Source organism: Oratosquilla oratoria, chromosome 40 (genome assembly GCF_046742065.1).
Source record: "Oratosquilla oratoria isolate Oo_2021 chromosome 40, ASM4674206v1, whole genome shotgun sequence".
NCBI classification, from domain to species: Eukaryota; Metazoa; Arthropoda; class Malacostraca; order Stomatopoda; family Squillidae; genus Oratosquilla; species Oratosquilla oratoria.
This window is the reverse complement of record NC_134816.1, coordinates 18,143,793-18,164,644: the sequence shown is the minus strand read 5'-3', so window position 1 is coordinate 18,164,644 and position 20,852 is coordinate 18,143,793. Positions and strand designations below refer to the sequence as shown.

Sequence of the window (20,852 nt, the reverse complement as noted above, 5' to 3'; positions counted from 1 at the left end):
AGGCCTAGTGTGAAGATGGAAATCGACGGTGTTTTTAAGCCTGGTTTAAGACGACATGCAAGGGAAATCAAGATGTCATGGTATCAGGGAGCGAAATTTTCAGGTCAGCACGTGACCTTACGTAACACTGAACGAAACATTCTGAGAAAGCCGTGTAGAGAAAAGTGTTTTAAAAGACGATGAATTTTGACAATTGTGTTCTTATTGAAACTGAGCGAAACATGCTGAGAAAATCCTGAAATACATGTAGAGAAACGTTTTAAAAATATAGAAAAGACGATGAATTTTGACAATTGTGTTAAACGAAGCATTGATTTTTTTTTAACACGTGGAGAGAAAGATGTTTTAAAAATATAGAAAATATGGATTTTGATGCGACGTGACGTCATAACATCGGCATCAGAGCGCGGGAAGATTTTTCGGTAATTGTGTATGGTCATTGCGCGACGGCAACTTTTTCCTTGACTTTTGGCGATGAAGACCAAAAACTTGATAGAGATAATCAGGAAACTTAATATATATATATATATACATACATATATATTTATATATATGTATACATATATATTTATATACACATATATACAAAAATAGCGTTTTCTATCGACGTCACGAAAACAATGACGGCAATGGAGCGCGGTGCATTGTGAGATTAAAGACGTCTTTCCCAATGTGAGAATCTAAAAATTTGTGCTTTTATTTTTCTTTTTGTCATCTATGCATGAGCACAGTTGTACGATTAAGCATAGATTATATTTCTGACAACAACATATTTCCACCAAAATGTAAATATTTCTTGTCCAAACTCACCCTTTTTGGCGCATTCCGTGTACTGCAAAGTATCTACATTAAATACAATGTCTTCATTTGATTCCTTCTTCCCTAAAGAACCTAATATTGCAAATTAATCGACAAAAGTAATTACAAAGATACCAAGTATCAAGATGATATAATGTTAATCATCAAAATTCGCAAACACAATAGCAAATGTACTTTCAACCTCCATTTGAATAACGACAATATGACTTCCGTTGCAGACATCTAGACGTCTCTAAGGACATATTCAACAGCATATGACGGAAAGATAATTTGTTGTTTGGAGATTTGAAAAATTAAATTTTGTAACCATATATCAAAATCCCACGAATCAAAATGCCATAGTCAATATTATCCCATTGTTCATAATCCCACACATAATATTCCAGGATGTTGATAGTATTAATAAACACTATATGTTAAAGTATAATTTCATTTGATAAATTCATTCATGAATATAGGCCTAGGTTAATTGGCGTGGGATTTTTACCAATGGGATTATGACCTTATGGGACTGTCATGGATTCGACACAGGCAAGGTCATCATATCAAGACAACAGGTCAGGACTCGCAGTAATGGATTTAAACTGGACAAATTTAGATTAAGTTGTTTTAAGAAACGGTTAGACAACTTTATGCATGGGGATGACAGGTGGTAATGGACATGGAACTGCCTAGTGGAGGCCACATGGTCTCTTGCAGTCTCCTTTGTTCTTATGTTCTTATCCCACTGGGCGCCGACGACCGTTGAGAGTTCGTTCGAGTCAAAAACGACTTCGGTTACAAAATTTAAATAATATTTCCGTTACATCTAGCAAAGATGAAGGATAAACGAAGAGATTGTGTAAACCTAGATACGGATGTTAGACATACTGTTCAATTGTTCTTAGGGATGTCTAGGTTTCTGTAATAAGCGGTCATAGTTATTCTAGTTATATTCAAATGGAGGTTGGAAGTAGGAGGATGTCGAAGGAAAAATAGCCCAGTGTGATTGTTAACCCTCCTGGAGGTCAGCCAGTCGGCCATATTGAATTTGCAAGTCTGCACCTAGTTGCCACGCATGTTTGACGACAATTATTAAAATATCAAACTATTTGTAACGAAAATTCTCTTAACGATAAGAAATGTAAAATAACAAAAATAATAATATATATTTTGGCATCCGGCGAATTCACCGACAACAATTCATCGAAAAATAAAAAATATTCTAATTTAAAATATATAACTAGGTTGTGTTTTCATCCTTGATTTAGCATATTTTTACCTTTGATAATGAAATCATTACTTTCATACCCTTTATTTAGGATGAAGAATATCTTTTCGTAGTATATATCAAGGATAGTTAAAAAAAAATGACGGCAGAACTATTGAAAATGACAAATTAGTTTAAACTAAACTTAGAACTCTAAATTGGTTTACTTAAAATTAGAAAGCTAGGTTATGGGCTATTGCCCGCAAATAATCAACGGCGTTGCTATATATGAAGGATATCTTTCTAAAGTGTTTTTTATCCGTTCAGAAGCCAGGATATTTCTTTCTTTGTAGTCGAGATGAAGTACCGGCCAAGTATTGATCGACTTTGACTTCATTATAGTTTTGTTCCTTGATTTAGCACACTTTACCTTTGATAATGAAATAGTTACTGCCATAGCCTTTATTTGGGATACTACAAAAACAAGGTAGAATTTCTTTTTGTATTTATTAAGAATAGTTCATATTCTTTGATGACAGAACTATTGAAAATGACAAATTAGTACTTTTTAAAACTATGGCACAGGACATTTGAGACACAGGTTGCTGGACACCACCCTAATATTTGGAATTTTTTCGACTGCCTGAAGAAAGAACAAAACTATAATGAAGTCAAAGTCAATCAATACTTGGCTGGTACTTCATCTCAACCACAAAGAAAGAAATATCGTGACTCTTCTGAACGGAAAAAAAAAAAACATTGTAGAAAGATATCCTTCATATAGCAACGTCATTGATTATTTGCGATGCTCTAATACACTTGGCCAGCAAGCATCTTCCAAGAAATACTTTCAGATGTACTGAACTTTCAGATACAAAGGCGAATCACCCCTCTCCTCCTCAAGTGGTTTGAAATACCATACATACAATAAGTAGGACGCTGGCTGGCTGGCTGGCTGGCTGAGCGGGTTAATTAGGGTTTTGCTACACGAAGCACCAATCGCCGGGACGGGACGGTGCTTCGAGCCCTGCCACCAGCGAGTAGGATCAAGCACGTACATACATATCCCAAAGGCTTTTTTTCCCCTAACATGGGAGGTAACCAAAAAGAAAAAGGCATAGAAACCACTCCCACCCATTCCATCCCCTACACACTCCACCCTCTGCCCTCCCTCTCTCACATCTTGGCACCTCCTGCATGATGACGGGTCATCCCTGCAACCTGTCCACTGCCATGGGTCAGAGGCAGTGTCGCAAGACAGAGCAAGAGCGCTTCATTAAATTGGCAACCCCCCCCCCCCTTCCCGTCCCCCTCATGCAGAAAAGGAGAAGACGGGGAGAAATCCCTTTGGGCTGTGTCAATTTATTTCTCACACATACTCCCTCACCCCCCATCCCCCCCACCTCCCCATGCATCACAGCACACCAAGTACATGGTTCATTAATTTCTACACTACCAAGCCCTAGCCTCCTGATGCGAGGGTTTTGTGACGACGTTAAACCAAATCAAAATCAAATTGACGATGAACAAACTTGTGACCCGTGCTGGAATTAATGCACTACATTTTATACAATCTCCATGAAAACACGACGAGCTAAAGTCCTGAGCACGATCGGTACCAAGACAGACACAGTGTGAAGTCGCTTGAATGATTTACTTTCGGCGGACCAGCACCTATGCATGCTGTGCATCGTAAGTCGTGACCAAAACTAGTTTTCTGCGTAACAAGCACAGCACCTTCTGCCTTTTCAACGGGAAAACGGTTCGAATTCACGAGTGCTGCCGTTAGTCGTCAATCTAGTTTTCTAATGATGTGCTCCATGACGAGTAGCACTGCTAGACCACATTACGTTTAAACCTTTCGCTAACTTATTTTGCACAGAATCTATGACGCCAAGGTGCTGAGCTGGTTCAAAGCTGGCTGGCCCACGACGACCCGTCAAACCCATTTTCATGTCTGCCGAAGGCCAACCTTTAAGAAGAAAGAGATGAAGAAGGAAGAATCTGGAACAAATATCTTCTAAACACCGTAGTGCAAGACAGGGGTTAATTATTTCAACATGGCTTTCCCACACTGATAACAGAACAAGTGGTTTCCACTTTATTTGGTAAAGTGGATTCAGCTGCCTTATCTTATTGTCGAGGAGCATGTTTTCGGCAAACTGTGCAAGGACCTGGAAGGTACTTTGAGCATACGAGGCACGATTGCTCAACGTACACATGCTGTAATCTGCCGCAAGTCCAGTAAAAACTGAAGGAACAAAAAATGAAAGTGATCCTTGTCTGTTGTTGTCAGCTTGAATTTAATCACCTGTGGCGGCATCCTTTTTCGTACGTGTGCCGACTCGCTTCACTTTTTCAAGTCATTTTTTTTTTAATCAATTCAGATTCTAAATCGTCCTCTTGTTAGGAGAGGATGAGTCTGATGTCAGATGGATCCTCATCTGAACGAGTGGGTTACAAAGTCACTACTTGCAGCAGAGGTCGGCGTGACGGAGGTTCAAACCCTGCCGCCACTGGTGAGTTGGACCAAGGGTCTGGTTCATTAAATCCCATTTTCATATGACTCGTTACTTGTTCTATGTCCTACTCTTGTCTGCTTTGCATTTACTGGGAAGACATCAAATCCTCACGACACATTAGCTACGCCTACAGCAAAACAGCACATCTCACACATATTCTCACGCAATTCCTGTACATTACTCTTATCTGCTGCACTGGATAATCAACTTATCCAACTTACTGATCATATATATACACATACACAGTGCCAATATATACATAAACTCTTGTAATATACAGTCAGACATTTGTGACCGTAACTCAATTTACAGGGGTATAAATTTGTGTCATACACACTGATCCAAACACGAATTTACCAAGCAATCCAATGTTCAGTTAAAAGTTCCAAGATTAAGGAATGCACATGTTGTTAGCATGTGCTGAGAGATGGATGTCACAGGATTATTGTGCTGACGACTCTACAGTCACGACAGCAATCTAATGCTGCTGCTGCTGCTGCTGCTCCTGGGCTTACTTTGGTTCACGTGCAGAGGTTGGTTGCGCAAACGTCGGGAGTGACCGCGGTTGCCGCAGAAGGGTAGGAGGAGGAGGATACGGTGCTGGGCGAATGACACTGAAGCCTGCCTGCTTTCAGGTTCTGAAGGTTCTCTTTGGTTGACCTGCCAGGACCCCCCCTTCTCTCTTGCAAGAAGACACTGCGACGGGAGTTCCAGTTCCCGGCGACGCGTCCTCCGGGGGCGTGACAACACTCGTGGGAGAACTTGTGTCCAGAGGAATGTTTGTATCCGTGCAGGATGTGGTGGTCGTTTCTGGGGACACAGCTGCGGCCAATACCACAGATAGGAGAGTCGGTGTTGCTGCTGCTGCTGCTGCAGGGGGTGGGGACGGGGTAGCGGGAAGCGGACTTGCGGTGGTACCCGATGTAGGGTGGTCTGTCACTGTGATGGGCAATGAGAGGAAGCGTGCCTGTGGTGGATGGTGTGTCTGTGCTGGACATGATGGTCACCTTCTAGGTAAGTGTAGACGTGGTCGTCGTAGGCGATGCTGATGTGACTGTGGTGGTTGGCGTGGGTAGCGTGGCGGGGGTGGTCGGGAGGTGCGTGATGACTGTGGCACAAGGAGGAGCGGGAGCAGGAGCCGAGACGGCGGCTTTGGCAGCACGGTTGTGAATGAGATCACTCTTGACGAGGTGCCCTGCCACCAGCGCTGCCATCAGAGACAGTTCTCCGGCCAAAAGTGTAGCAACAACTATCTTGGCAAATTGTACAGCATTTTCTCCAGGACTCCTGATTTGCACCTGAAATAAAAAAAGAGGATCATTTTGGAGTATCAAAGAGAATAAATCTGCTTTTGTCAAAGGGAAGTTATGCGATTATATACAAATAACAAAAGTCCTTTATCCATTATAAAGAAGTAGCTGAGTCAAGACTAAAATCCATTAATATAATTACATCAAAACCCATTTAATGCCCTGCCCCTCCCATCTCAGCACCTTATCCTTGTTCCTTGCCATGCTGCAGGGGAGGGAGGGAGGGCAAACTATGTCTTGTGGGTCCCATGCATGCATGCATGCCTGCGTGTCAAAGGTTCTTATGCGGCCCATCAAGAAATTTTTGCCCCCCCCCCCTTTTTTTTTTTTAATTGCATTACTTTGTTTTTCCAAGTATTAAGGAAGAGAGGCTGGAGGGGGTGGATAGCTTTAGACACTTGGGGGGGGAATATGGTAGGAAAGGGAGGAGTGGAGGTGGAGTGTAGATTAAGGGAAGCAAGGAAATGCTTTGGGGGATTAAAAAGTGTAACAAGAAATAGACATCTGGCATTGGATGCCAAGAGGAGATTGTAGTGTGAAAAAGTGATTGTGCCGACAGTACTGTAAGGGGCAGAAAGATGGAACATAAGAGAGGACTTTAAATGTGTTTGAGATGAAATGCCTGAGGAGTATGGTAGGGGTTACTAGGCTGGATAGAGTGAGAAACAAGGAGGTGAGGAGGAGAGCAAGGTGGAGAAGGAGTTGGGAGATGAAAGGGTTGAGGAAAGAGTATCATCGAGATGGTTTGGACACAAGGAAAGAACGAGTGAAGAAAGATTAGTAAAAGAAGTGTGGAAGGTAGAGGTGGATGGAGTGAACATAAGGGGGCGACCTAGGATGAGATGGATGGATGGGGTGAAAGGGGCTTTGGGGAAGAGGGGAATGTCTGTTGAGGAAGGAAGGAAGGGAGAAGACAGAAGATAGGGGTGAGTGGAGAATGGTTGTGTATGGATGATGCTGTGATGAATGAAAGGGAGTGGGTGGGGGATTGGGAGTACATACGTGTGAATGACATTTTGATGCAGCCCGAAGGGATTTCTCCATGTCTTCTCTTTTTCTGCATGACGGGATGGAGAGGGAGGGAGGGAGGGAGGGAGGGAGGGAGGGTCAACAAATAAATGAAGTGGCTTTGTTGTGGATGTGCTGTGTCTTGCTGCACTGCTTCCGACCCAGGGTAGTGGGTGAGATGCAGGGATGACCCGTCATCCAGGAGCCAAGAAAAGAGAGAGGGAGGGAGGGATGGAGGGAGGGGTGGTGAGTGTATGGGTGGAGTATGTGGGGATGAAATGGCCGGGAGTGGATTTATGACTTTGACTTTGGATACATCCCTCATAAGGGGGAAATAGCCCTTGGTATTATACATGTGTATGTTGTTTTTCAAATAAATGTGTTTCACATCAAGTTTCTATTGTAAAGTATTAATTGGGGATGCAGCAAGAAGCTATGCTTCCACTGCAGCAGCAGCAGCAGCAGCAGGGCCCTGTAACAGCCAGAGGTGACTTACTTGGAGTGCAGCAGCATAATTACGTCACGACCCTTTCCATCATTCCTCATAAACTTGCTTTCAGTTATGCTGTTATGATTTTTAACGTTTACCAAGCCTTGCTCTGGATGTGTTGTGTCTTGCGACACTGCTTCTGACCCAGGGAGGGCAGTGGACAACCCATCATCCAGGAGGTGCCAAGATATGAGGGGGAGAGGAGGGTGGAGGGGAGTGGAATATATAGGGGATGGAATGGGTGGGAGTGGTTTCTATGCCTTTTTCTTTTTGGCTACCCCCTGTGTAAGGGGGAGAAAGCCTTTGGTATATGTATGTATCTTTTTCCTGTTAAATACAATCACTTACCATGAAATATACAAAACCATGAATATCAAATGAATATGTTGAATGCAGGATTGAAAGTTTGGATCAGACCTGCAAACTCTACATTTCCCAAAGCCCAAACTGTTCTCGATATTTCGAGAAAACATTACTATGTTACCCTTCTTTACGGAATCGTTGGCATCAAATTGTTTTCCCAATTTTCCTTTATAAAGTTGCAATTCACGATGTATTTTATCTGTGGGAAATGTACTAAGTTTAAATCAAAGGATATTGATAGAGAATCTTTGACTTTGTAGACACGACTTTAAACGAACGTTTTCAAACGACAGTAATACTATTTACACAATATCTCTTATTCTCTTTAAATATGTATCTTACGTGGTGAAGAACTAAATTTAATTTTATTTAATCAAGATCACTCGATGATTAAAGATTTGAAAAATTAACTTCATATCCATACGACAAATCCTAACCTTAGGCAGATTCCAGAAAAAATCAGTCAAATGCCATTCTGTCAATGTTTGAGAAAACAAAATAGTTTACCAAAGTTATTTTACCGTAGAAAAAGTTCTAGATGTTGGAGGAAAACCTTTCAAGTAATAGTGTTATTGTTTTCTATACTTACCTAATATATACTTTGAACCGATTCTGTGAAGGGTACGGAATTGATGGTAAGTGCAGAGTAGAGCTCCGCAACGGACTACTGTCTTAAGGACGACGTCGACCCCTTGATATTCCTGTGATAAAGAAATACATTTTGATGCAATGCTACTCCACGTGATTTAGGTTATAAAGACAAATCCCATGGCAATTATAATTCATCTTATTTATTTTTGTCAGTGGTTACGCGTTAACTTGAGATTCAAATGGGCTGTAAAAAAAAAAAAAAAAAAAAGTTAAAGAAAATTTGATAAAAGTCCATTTCTTAATTGTCGATATTTTGTCAATATCCCGTGCATGCAGTTCCCAAATAATAATAATAATAATAATGAATCAACATAAATCATTTCAGCAAACAAATAAAATATAAGAATGATGCATGTTCTTGTGATCTCATTTCCGGTTCCAAGTGCCTACCACTCGACAATAATTATTGCCGTTGACATGATGCAAACCAATGAGTAAGGCTTGTATTAAAAAAAACAAAGAAAAAAAAAACTAATTTAGTGTTGCACAGAAAATAAACAAATGAAATATTGTACAATTTAGTTATTTGTTACTGGGCACAACATCGACGACACAACTGGTAAGTCAGGACAGCATGCTAAAGCATACCTACATGATTGACTCAATATAATATATCGACATGGTTTTATTGTGCTAATATTTGTCTACCCCTTCATGGTTCCATTTTATTGCACAATGTCGTCAGTTGAGCGAAGTGTTTCAGATATCATCACTCGGTCACCCTTCTTGCGAGACATTTCGACAAGATATTGCGAAATGTTACGTTCACACTACTCATTGTTGTCGTATTGTGCAATAAAATATCAAACTCCTTTTGAGGTCTTTAATATACTGTGTTATTCTTCAATACAATCCCTACATCGTCAATGAAAGAAATAATTAAAGAAAACATTAAAGTATTTAGAAAGTATTGATGAAAATCTTTGAAAAGGAAAACGATAATCAATAATGAAAGTCATAGCGAGATCGCATTTGCATCAGATTTTGGCGGAATTTTTATTTAGCTAATACTTGCTTGTTTCTATTATCTGAGCTGTTTATGAATTCTGTAAAGAATGAAGGCGAGAGTTATGGACTGCAGAAACTTCCTGCCTTCTCCTTCAGAGGTTATCACACCACTGGGCTATTTCTCCTGCGACATTCGGGATGATTCTACCTCCATTTGAGTAACTAGAACAACATACATATACCAAGGCTTTTTCCCCCTTCCAAGGGAGATAGCCAAAAAGGGAAAGGCATAAAACAAACATAAAACTAGAACAAGACTTCGCTAATTACAGAAATCATTTCATCAACATGTCTAACATGCGTATAGCTTTACAATCTTAATTACATCATTCAGTTTTGCCATTTATAACGAAGTTAATTTGATATTTGGAGGTTTCAAATATATATATATATATTGCAACCGAAGTCGTTTTTACTCAGACGAACTTTCAACGGTCTGCGTTAGTGAATCCCAGTGTGATAATACATTAAGTGCTCGCTTACCTGAGATGTGGCTGGCGGCTTCTTGTCTTTGTAACCGTCAGAGACAGAGAGTATCGTGACAGTCAAGGTGATGACAGAAAAGATGACTTCGCAGGGGTGCGTGGTGCACAGTCGCCCATGACGCCACATCCCCAACTGAACGACGCCCCAGTTTTGGGCTGCAAAAGATAAATAAAACAAATAATGATGTTGATAACAACAACAACAATAATTATAGTAATAGTAATAATAATAATAATAATAATAATAATAATAATAATGATAATAATAATAATGATGTAGTCCAGGCAATATAGCACATTTTAGGGCCCAACTTGGAACAAATTGCAACAGAATTGTTTTCACCACAGGGCATGCCCATGAGGTGTCTAGAACTAAAAGTCCCAAGAAATCCACGTTGAGGAAATATGTCTAATTTGCGTAAATCCAATATGGCCGCCAATTTTCGATAATTTGCCATATCTCCGCATTTAGATGTAATAATTGAGTCATTTAAAGTGCTAAAATGGGGTTTTTGAACACAAGAATTCACGTGGAATAGGTTACATTTTTATTGGATAAAGAATTTATAGCCAAAAATCCAATATGCTGGAAAGAATGTCTATTTTTAAAATGTATTTGCTCAACATTTTATATTTTCGGTGCATTTTTTAACCTAGGGCCTACTGAAATGTAGGAAAACACGATTGTAGCCAGAGATAAGTTTATTATCATACTCATGAACAACAGTAAGCCTATGTTTCAACAACAGATCATCAACATTAATTTCAAGAGTGTCAATTCCAGTTGTGCCACTTTGCAGTATCCGGCTTAAGCGTCGTCGTCTACATTATCTGATCAATCTGGCACCTGTGAGTTAGAACAACTTGTACCACGACATTCTCTACACACGGCAGTGCAATGGAGACCATATATTTGGCATGTGCACCTCCTTGTTTTGCAGTTTTTCTTGCAGCTACAACCGATGACATCCAGTATCTCCGGTGGTGCTGCGGGCTGATCTGTCTGTATAGGCATGTACCTTCTGTCCACAATGTGCCATCCCCAATCTTGTGGCTTCATGTTGACACATGTTCCTTTCCACTCCATTACCTGGTAATAGACACGGAGGCTATGGAATCTTGCAGCTGCTGATGTTGGGGGTAGAGTTTGTGGTTCCACGGAAGATGTGCTCTTGGAAATCTCGTCACAGAACCGCTTGTATCTTAAGCTGTCCAGTCCTTCCTCTCTGGTACCACCGTACAGTGATACCAGAGCTTTCTCTCCTGCAGCAGTTATGTCCTCCAGTGTTTGCTCTGATTTGTGGAACATCTCTGATTGCTCACGAAACAGGGAATCAGTCTTCACCTTCTTCACTGCCAAACCTTTTCCCAATCCAAACGGGCGACTAGTGGTATCGCAGCCAAGAACAGAGCCAAGGACAAAGAGCAGATGGTCGCAAATCTGAGGACCCAGCAACTCTTTTGACTGCTTTATGCACCATACCCTTCTCGATTTGGTGGCTTGCTTTGACTCTTGATACCAGAAACAGTTCGTTTGCGGTCATATCAGCGTGATACAACAGTAGGACCAACAAATCTGTGTCGTCACCAATGAGAACCGTATCTCTTGTTCTGGCAAAGGCAAGGGCTGTTTGAACAATGAGGACATCAGCATCATGCTTTGCGTGTTCTGTGCTGCACCCAGCCCTTTCTAGTTTGTCGCTGAGAAAATGTATGAAGCGCTGTTTGTTTGTCTTGTTGTTCAGGAAGTCCTTCTTCTTGGATTGGATGATCATATCACCACCAAAGTTTACGGTCAAACTAGAGCAGGTTCCTGTTCTTCTTTGTTGTGTGGCATCTTTAGTTGTGGGTTCATCTCTGTAGCCATCAAAAACAATGACAGCAGCTCCATATTTCTGTGTCACATATCTGACATAAATCTGACACACACTATCATATGTGGAACCTCTTGGCCAGGGAATCCGATGGAGTAGCGTGCCGCCATCAAGGACATACTGGACTTGGTCTCCACTCGGCTCACGTTGTTCATCTATAGACTTCCACAGAACATCAGCAAGGACTGCCTTATTGACCTGCAAGGGAAGGGATGACGAGTCAAATAAGGCAGGAGGGTGGCTACAGAGTTCGAACTTAAATAACGTTGACAAGTCTTCGCACCGTTCACCTACAATTACCAGTCGCTGGAACACCAATTGTGGATCCACTACTACAGATTCCCCTCTGACTTTGACAGTTGATCTGGATGCAAGTGTCATTGCTTCATCGGCTTTTCGGAAGGTGAATTCTTCCACAGATTATTTCCCTGCCATACTCACAAGAATCTTGTCTCCAATTTCTTTTGCTTGGTCAACATTGACTCCGTCCTGAGCGGCCATGCCATTAGCAATGTTGTGAAGTGAGGTATTTTCCTTGAATGGATCTCTTTCCTTCAGATAGCTGATAAGATCGAGGGTGTCCTTGACATCTCTGGCCTGTCTAGCCTTCGAAATATCTTTGTGCTGGTCGCTGGTTTCGTAGGAGACCCCGCTGAACTTCTGCATTGCATCGTTGATGTTTGCGCATGCTGGCATGGATAGGACCCACAGTAAGCGCTGAGTCTCTGTCATCCCTTTTCCTCGAGTTAGGCCCCCCATGCGTCTTTATACTTCTCATCAAAACCTGTTCGATGATCAGATCTGTGGAGAGCCCTGCCCAGTATCTATCACTGCGCTGCACAACGTGGTATCCCTCTTGGAACTTCTTATACACATCCAGATGCGTATTTGGTAGTTTGGTCATCATTTGCAGGTATACATATGCAGACTTTGTATACTGTCGGTGTCCAGAAGCGGCAAGGTAGGGAAGCATATCGTGCACACATTGGAGGAGTAAGCTCCAGTTCCCTGTTCTTTCAGCTTTAATAAATTTCCGCAAGATGTCCACCATGTTGAGATACTGCAACCAGAGTTTTGCTGTTGGCATAGTCATCATATCCTTTTTGTTGTCAAGTTCAGTCTGGATTCTTTGCAACACTTTTGCAGAACAAACTTCTTCCACTGAGAGGGAAGAGGACATTGCTCTGTCATACACTTCACTTGCTGTAGTTATGTCAGTCGTCACTGTATCTGAAGGAATATCTTGTGGTTCTACATTATCTGTCTCAGTATCAGCAGTTCCCACTTGTGGTTCCAGAACTGTGTCTTTGGTTGGCACAGGCACATTGTAGGCATCAGCAACCAAAATGGTGTTCAGTGCAGCATCTACCAGCCTATGTCCCCGCACTGCTCTGGAAACAGCTTTGCCTGTCATCATGTGGGGCACTGTGTTTCCAGCATATACCACTTCGAGCAACTCTTGCAGTCCCGAGCCTGCCATTAAGTGACCTATGCTCCCAAGAAAGCTCATCTGCATGTGAAATCCCCCAAGCCTGAGGACTATGCGCTTGAGATCACTGTCATTTGATTGAGACCTATATTATAATCGTTAAAGCTTTCCAGTACAAGGGTTGGTCGAATGTGAGGACTGGAGTAATGTCGTATAGTTGAGCTTGGGTAGACACAAACTTCATTGTAGAGTAGATACATGAAGCTTGACTGGGATCAAGGTCAATCATTGGAAGGAATGTCACAGAAGCTTTTCCTGGCTGTTGACCTCGATGCAGGAACTGCATCATACCAAACCATGATGGCCTTGGAGAGTGGAGAAGTAAGAATGTCTTCCACAGTATATCTAACTCTGATGTTGGATCCTCTTCTGTCGTGCGAACCAGTGGATTGTAGATGATAGGTTCTAATGCTGGAGGAATTTTGAAGTACTAAATGTTAATGCGACCAATGGCAGCAATCTCTTCATCCGTCACACGGACTTTGGGGACAGCCTTGCTTGTTTTTGTCGCCCTGGCTGTTCAACTTATACATGTATGAGGTGGTGCGAGAGGTGAATGCAAGGGTAGTGGGAAAGGGATTGGAGATGGTTAAAGAAAATGGAGAAAAGTGGGAGGTGAGCCAGCTGTTGTTTGCGGACGACACTGCGCTTGTGGCAGGATGAGAAGAGGGATTGAGGAAGTTGGTGGCAGAGTTTGGGAGAGTATGTGATAGAAGAAAGCTAAAGATAAATGTGGGTAAAGTAAGGTGATGAGATGTACAAGGGGTGAAAGTGGCAGTAATCTGGAAGTGAGCATTAAGGGAGAGCGACTGGAGGAAGTGGATAGTTTTAGATATTTGGGTGCAAATGTGGCAGGAAAAGGTGGAGTGAAGGTGGAGGTAGAATGTAGATTGAGAGAAGCGAGTAAATGCCTTGGTGGTTTAAAAAGTGTAACAAGGAATAGAAATTTGGAAATAGATGCTGAGAGGAGACTGTATGAAGGAGTGATTGTGCCAACAGCACTGTATGGGGCAGAAACATGGAACATAAGAGAGGAAGAGAGAAGGAGTTTGAATGTGTTTGAAATGAAGTGTCTGAGAAGTATGATGGGGGTTACTAGGCTAGATAGAGTGAGAAATCAGGAGGTGAGGAGGAGAACAGGGGTGGAAAGGGAGTTGGGAGATAGGGTTGATGAAAGAGTATTAGGATGGTTTGGACACATGGAAAGAATGAGTGAAGAAAGACTAGTAAAGGAGGTATGGAAGGCAGATGTGGAGGGAGTGAACATGAGGGGACGTCCTAGAATGAGATGGATGGATGGGGTGAAGGGGGCTTTGGGGAAGAGGGGAATGTCTGTTGAGGAAGGACGGGAGAGGACAGAAGACAGGGTTGAATGGAGAATGGTTGTATATGGAAGATGTTGTGATGCATGAGGGGGTGAGGTAGTGTGTGTGAGCAAAAATTTTGACGCAGCCTGAAGGGATTTCTCCCCGTCCTCTCTTTTATATGGGGGGACGGAGAGGGGGGGTCGCCGATTCAATGAAGCGGCCTTGCTGTGGATGTGCTGTGTCTTGCGACACTGCTTCTGACCCAGGGCAGTGGACAGGGTGCAGGGATGACCCGTCATCTAGGAGGTGCTAAGATGGGAGGGAGGGTGGAGGGGTGTGGAGTGTTTTTGGGGATGGAATGGGTGGGATTGATTTTATGCCTTGTCATTTTTGGCTACCTCCCTGGTAAGGGGTAAAAAGCCTTGGTATAATGTATGCACTCAAGATTAATAGAAATAATACAAGAAAGAGATGGCTGGGCTGACTGTGCCTTCTTAGACTTGCAGAAGGCTTTTGACAAAGTACCACATAAAAAGCTAATAAGAAAAATTGAAATAATAGGAGGAATACAAGGTAAGCTACTGGAATGGATGAGAGATTTCTCGAGTGGGAGAAAAATGAGAGTGGTACTTAGAGACAAGAACTCGAACTGGGAAGATATGATAAGTGGCATCCCACAGGGCTCTGTATTGGCTCCTTTAATGTTTCCCATTTATATAAATGATATGGACGAGGGAGTGAGGTATTACATGAACCTCTTTGCTGATGATGCCAAATTACTTAAGAGAGCAAGCACAGAAGAAGACTGCAGATTGCTATAAGTAGACCTGGATAAAATATGGAAATGGAGTCAGAAGTGTGAAGTGAACTTTAACATTAAGAAATGCAGTACAATGGAATTTGGATAAAGCAAAAATAGAATATCGGGTCAATATAAAATTGGTACCAAGGAAGTCAAACAAGTCGACTCAGAAAGGGACCTAGGAGTAATTATCTCGAGTGACTTGACACCTGATAAACATGTCAATAAACTAGTTGGAGAAACTTTAAACTTATTAAGATCAATGAGAGTGGCCTTTGACTACATGGATGAAGAAATGGAGAAAATATTAATTACATTGATAAGACCTAAATTAGAGTATGCTGCAACACTATGGGCACCTAGTAAAGTAAGAGAGAAAAAAAAAAAAAAAAAAAAAAAAAAAAAAGAGCAGCAACAAAAATGGCACCTACACTTTTAATTTTGACATATGAACAAAGATTGGATAAGTTACATCTATCAACACGGGATCAGAGAAGAGAATGAGGTGATTTAATTATCTACAGAATTATGAAAGGGAGGAAATTCTAGACAACTTATTAAAATGGGACAAGAGAAACAGGACATGAAAAGAAGCTAAAGAAGGACAGTTACAGAAGAGATTTGAAAAAGAATAGCTTCCCACATGGACTGATGTCTGGAACAAACTAAATGGGGAAACAGTGAGTGCCAAAACTATACAAGATTTTAAGAATAAACTGGATGTGGAGAGATAAAAAATGGGTCACAACAAGCATAGCTCTCATCCCGTAAAATACAAATAGGTAAATACAACTATTATACCAATACCTAGTACACAAGTACTTTAGCAATTTGAATCTAAGTTGTGATCACTATTTGCAATGGTTTCACCAACTTCTATATCGACAATTGTCATACTCTCGCGGACGTCGACCACGTGATTTGGCCCGAGACGAAGCTTGGTGCTGGTGAGCCAGTGCACCTGACCGGCCGAAGGACCGTCATCGTGAGGTCATGCTTGGCTTCAGTGCTGCCAACTGGTCACTACGGGGTCACTACCGTCATTACGCGCATGCGCAGATCGCCACCACCCACTCTCCCTCACCCTCCCGGATGTATAAGAGGGAAGGACAGAGAGGGATAGCACACACACCTTACGGCCGTCTGCCGTTGAGGGCGGACTCCCCCCCCTCCCCTCCCAGTTCCACGGAGAGAGGGCACCAGGACAGAAGGAGACAGACTTTACGGCCGTCTGCCGTTGAGGGCGGGCCCCTCCCAGTTCCATGGAGGGAGGGCACCGGGACAGAAGGAGACCACGAGGAGCAGGAGACCAGGAGGAGACGTGCGCCCGTCCACCAGGACAACAAGGGGACTCGTCGGACCAGGACACAAGGAGGAGACGTGCGCCCGTCCACCAGGACAACAAGGGGACTCGTCGGAACAGGAGTCTACGCTCGAGGAGATCCTCGCACCGCAGTGCGAGGAGTGGTGTAGTATACATGTAGACTTGTAGTCTTGTAGACATCACGCTGGTGATATTTATTATATATGTGTTTGAGAAGTAGATAGGATAGTACATACATACATACATATACCAAGGCTTTTTCCCCCTTCCAAGGGAGGTAGCCAAAAAGGGAAAGGCATAAAAAACACTCCCACCCATTTCATCCCTAAATACACTCCACACCCCTCCCACCCTTCCTCTCATCTGAGCACCTCCTGGATGACGGGTCATCCCTGCACCCTGCCCACCGCCCTGGGTCAGAAGCAGTGTCGCAAGACACAGTACATCCACAGCGAGGCCGCTTCATTTAATCGGCGACCCCCCCCCCCACTCAACACATGGTTTATTACAAAGAGACTCAAAATAGCCCCAGCCAAATCCACAGCAACACTTTTCACCAACTGGACAAAAGAACACAAATACATTCCTCATCTCTATATGGTGTAACATATTGTCAGGGGGGTACAAATAATGGTTTGTATACTCGGTATTATTGAGAATTCGGGCGAGAGAGAAAGAAACACCAAGGTAACACAACATGTGTTTTTATTGGATATAACACAGAGCACTATCCTATCTCTGGAGGAGATAGGATAGAGCACTATCCTATCTCTGGAGGAGATAGGATAGTGCTCTGTGTTATATCCAATAAAAACACATGTTGTGTTACCTTGGTGTTTCTTTCTCTCTCGCCCGAATTCTCAATAATACCGAGTATACAAACCATTATTTGTACCCCCCTGACAATATGTTACACCATATAGAGATGAGGAATGTATTTGTGTTCTTTTGTCCAGTTGGTGAAAAGTGTTGCTGTGGATTTGGCTGGGGCTATTTTGAGTCTCTTTGTAATAAACCATGTGTTGAGTGTATCAAGGCATGGCTGTATTATTGTGATTGTTATGTCGTCTGCATAGGAAGAGATTTGTATTTCTGAGGTGTCTGGTGTAAGTATATCATGCATGTATAGAATAAAGAGTGTGGGGAATAGAACTGAGCCCTGTGGTACTCCATTCTTAATGTTTCTGGTGTGCAATGATTGGCCATCATATGACTCATAAGTATTTCTGCCTGCCAGATAAATGGCCAGCCATCTTTTAGTGTGTGTGCTGTGTCCAGGGCAGTGGACAGGGTGCAGGGATGACCCGTCATCTAGGAGGTGCTAAGATGGGGTGGAGGGTGGAGGGGTGTGGAGTGTTTTCGGGGATGGAATGGGTGGGAATGATTTTATGCCTTTTCCTTTTTGGCTACCTCCCTAATAGGGGGGAAAAAGCCTTGGTATATGTATGTATGTATCCTTTAGTGTTATTGTGCATGTCTTTGTTATATATTTTGTTTGTTACTTTGTGGAGGGGGATAGCATCAAAAGCTTTACCAATGTCTAATGTTATAAGAAGTGTTCCGTGATGGGGCCTATCTGAATTGATGCCATCTAATATTCTTTGTGTGAGATTTATTAGAAGAGTGTGGAGTGTAGTGGCCTAAAACTGTGTTGTGATTCAGCAAGGAGAATATGTAGTATGAGGGAGTTGGGAGATATGGTTGATGAATGAGTATTGAATCTATTTTTCCTTATAAAAAAGTAGTTTTAAGATTCATTTAGATAAGCACCTAGGAAATATGCTGTAATAACTGGCATTTTTATTTTATTTGTTATTATTAATGGTTTATTTCTAGTTATTCATTTATTGTCAAGTATTCTTATTTTTGTTCATCATTTTTCATTATTTACTTATTTTATTCTTTTATCTACCTGTTTATTATCTATGTTTTCCACATCCAACCTAGTTATGGACCAAAAGGTCTCCTGCCGGCATGCTCTTCCTTTGTAATCCTTTGGTTTGGACACATGGAAAGAATGAGTGAAGAAAGATTAGTAACAGAGGTGTGGAAGGAGTGAACATGAAGGGGCGACCAAGGATGAGATGGGTGGATGGGGTGAAAAGGGCATTGGGAAAGAGGGGAATGTCTGTTGAGGAAGGACGGGAGAGGACAGAAGATAGGGGTGAATGGAGAATGGTTGTGTATGGATGATGCTGTGATGCATGAAAGGGAGTGGGTGGGAGATGGGGGGGTGAGGGAGTATGTGTGAAAAATAAATTGATGCAGCCTGAAGGGATTTCTCCCTATCTTCTCCATTCCTGCAGGAGGGGTCAGAGGGTCTTTTTTTTTTTTGCCAATTTAATGAAGCAGGCTTGCTGTGGATGTGCTGTGTCTTGCAACACTGCTTCTAACCCAGGGCAGTGGGCGAGTTGCAGGGATGACCTGTCTTCCAGGAGCAGCCAAGATAAGAGAGAGGAAGGGGGGTGAATGGAAGTGGGGTATGTGCGAATGGAATAGGTGGGGGTGGATTTTATGCCTTTGTTTTTGGCTACCTCCCTTGTACCATATACCATACCAAAGGCTTTTCCCCCCTTGTATGGGGGGGTACCCAAAAAGAAAAAGGCATAGAAACCACTCCCACTCATTCTATTTCCTATATATTCCACTCCCCTCCATCCTCCCTATTATCTTGGCACCTCCTGGAAGACAGGTCATCCCTGCATCCTGTCCACTGCCCTGGGTCAGAAGCAGTGTTGCAAGACACAGCACATCCACAGCAAGGCCGCTTCATAAATTCGGCAACCCCACTCTCCGTCCCCTCAAGCAGAAAAGGAGAAGACGGGGAGAAATCCCTTTGGGCTGTGTCAAATTTTTCTCTTACATACTTCCTCACCCCACACCCCCACCCACTGCCCCTCATGCATCACAGCATCATCCATACACAACCCCTCTCCATTCACCCCTATCTTCTGTCCTCTCCCATCCTTCCTCCACAGACATTCCTCTCTTTTGTAATACCCCTTTCACCCCATCCATCCATCTCATCCTAGGTCAACCCCTCATATTCACTCCTTCCACACTTCTTTTACTAATCTTTCTTCACTCATTCTTTCCATGTGTCCAAACCATCCTAATACTCTTACATTCACCCTATCTCCCAGCTCCCTTTCCACCCCTGTTCTCCTCCTAACCTCCTCATTTCTCACTATCTAGCCTAGTAACCCCTATCATACTTCTCAGACATTTCATCTCAAACACATTCAAACTCCTCCTCTCTTATGTTCCATGTTTCTGCCCCTTACAGTGCTGTTGGCACAATCACTCCTTTATATCATAAGCTCACTTGTAAGGGGGGAAAAGCCTTTGGTATATATATGTGTCATCACAGACACATCAAATAGTCAAAGAATTTTTAAATATCTTCACCTTCCTAAACAAGGCAGTGAACAAGTGGAACACATTACCAGTTGTTGTTGCCTTGTGTTGTTCATAACAAAATAGAGGAACATGATCACCTTCACAGGCTCTCAACAGAGTTTCCACTTGCTATGTTGTGATCTTGTCTGATGGCTACCTCAGTACCCCCTTCCTCCATGTTCTACCCTGTTAGAACCCTTACAGAATTGTTGGTCCAAGGATTGCAGTAGAAATAATAAGCCATACCAACTATCAAGGAGCTAACTTACTCCCCACCCCCACCCACATGGAACCTGAGGAGAAAGAAGTGATATGGCAGAACTATTTGGGAGGCTGTGCACATAAGACTGACAGACAAATATGAATTCAAATCTAAATATGATCATTGAAATTAAGGATATAGATTAATTTGCAACTGTACATGATTTTGAGAATAGGTACGTCATATTGGAGAGTAGTAGATGGGACCCAACAAGCATTGCTATTTTCCTACATACTACAGTTAGGTAAATGCATACATAACAGGACCCCATGAGCATAGCTCATTTCTTGTGGGTAAATATACATGAGAGGTAATATATTATTTTTTCAACATGTCTTTCTATACATAATATTTCTCACTCACCTTGAATTTGCTTGTATTAACAAAGTGTGGGTTGAACACTGTCTCTTCTCTTCTGCAGCCACTCCTTTGCAGCTGGAGATGCCATCTGCAGCTGCACAGACAACTGCATTATCAAACTGAAATAAATATATCAAATGTTATCAGCTAAATCTATCAAATCTATCTCAAATGACCATTAGCTGGAAGA

General features: G+C 42.3%; 1 protein-coding gene across 12 annotated transcripts in view; it reads right to left on the bottom strand.

Annotated features, from left to right (window-relative positions):
* Window positions 1–2,501: 2,501 nt before the first annotated feature.
* The window catches only part of LOC143020645 (3-hydroxy-3-methylglutaryl-coenzyme A reductase-like), a 38,039-nt gene continuing 19,688 nt past the window's right edge, over window positions 2,502–20,852 (bottom strand). For 9 of the 12 annotated variants that reach the window (XM_076177150.1, XM_076177147.1, XM_076177153.1 and 6 more), the window contains 3 exons: window positions 20,666–20,781; window positions 9,844–10,001; window positions 2,502–5,828 (listed from right to left, as the gene is read on the bottom strand). In XM_076177150.1, coding sequence (XP_076033265.1) covers window positions 5,541–5,828; window positions 9,844–9,972 — 417 coding nt within the window. In that variant the 5' untranslated portion in view covers window positions 9,973–10,001; window positions 20,666–20,781 and the 3' untranslated portion in view covers window positions 2,502–5,540. Of the gene's footprint in view, window positions 5,829–8,290; window positions 8,403–9,843; window positions 10,002–18,553; window positions 18,635–20,665; window positions 20,782–20,852 lie in introns of all 12 variants that reach the window. The other 3 variants (XM_076177151.1, XM_076177157.1, XM_076177159.1) reach the window with 2 other exon arrangements.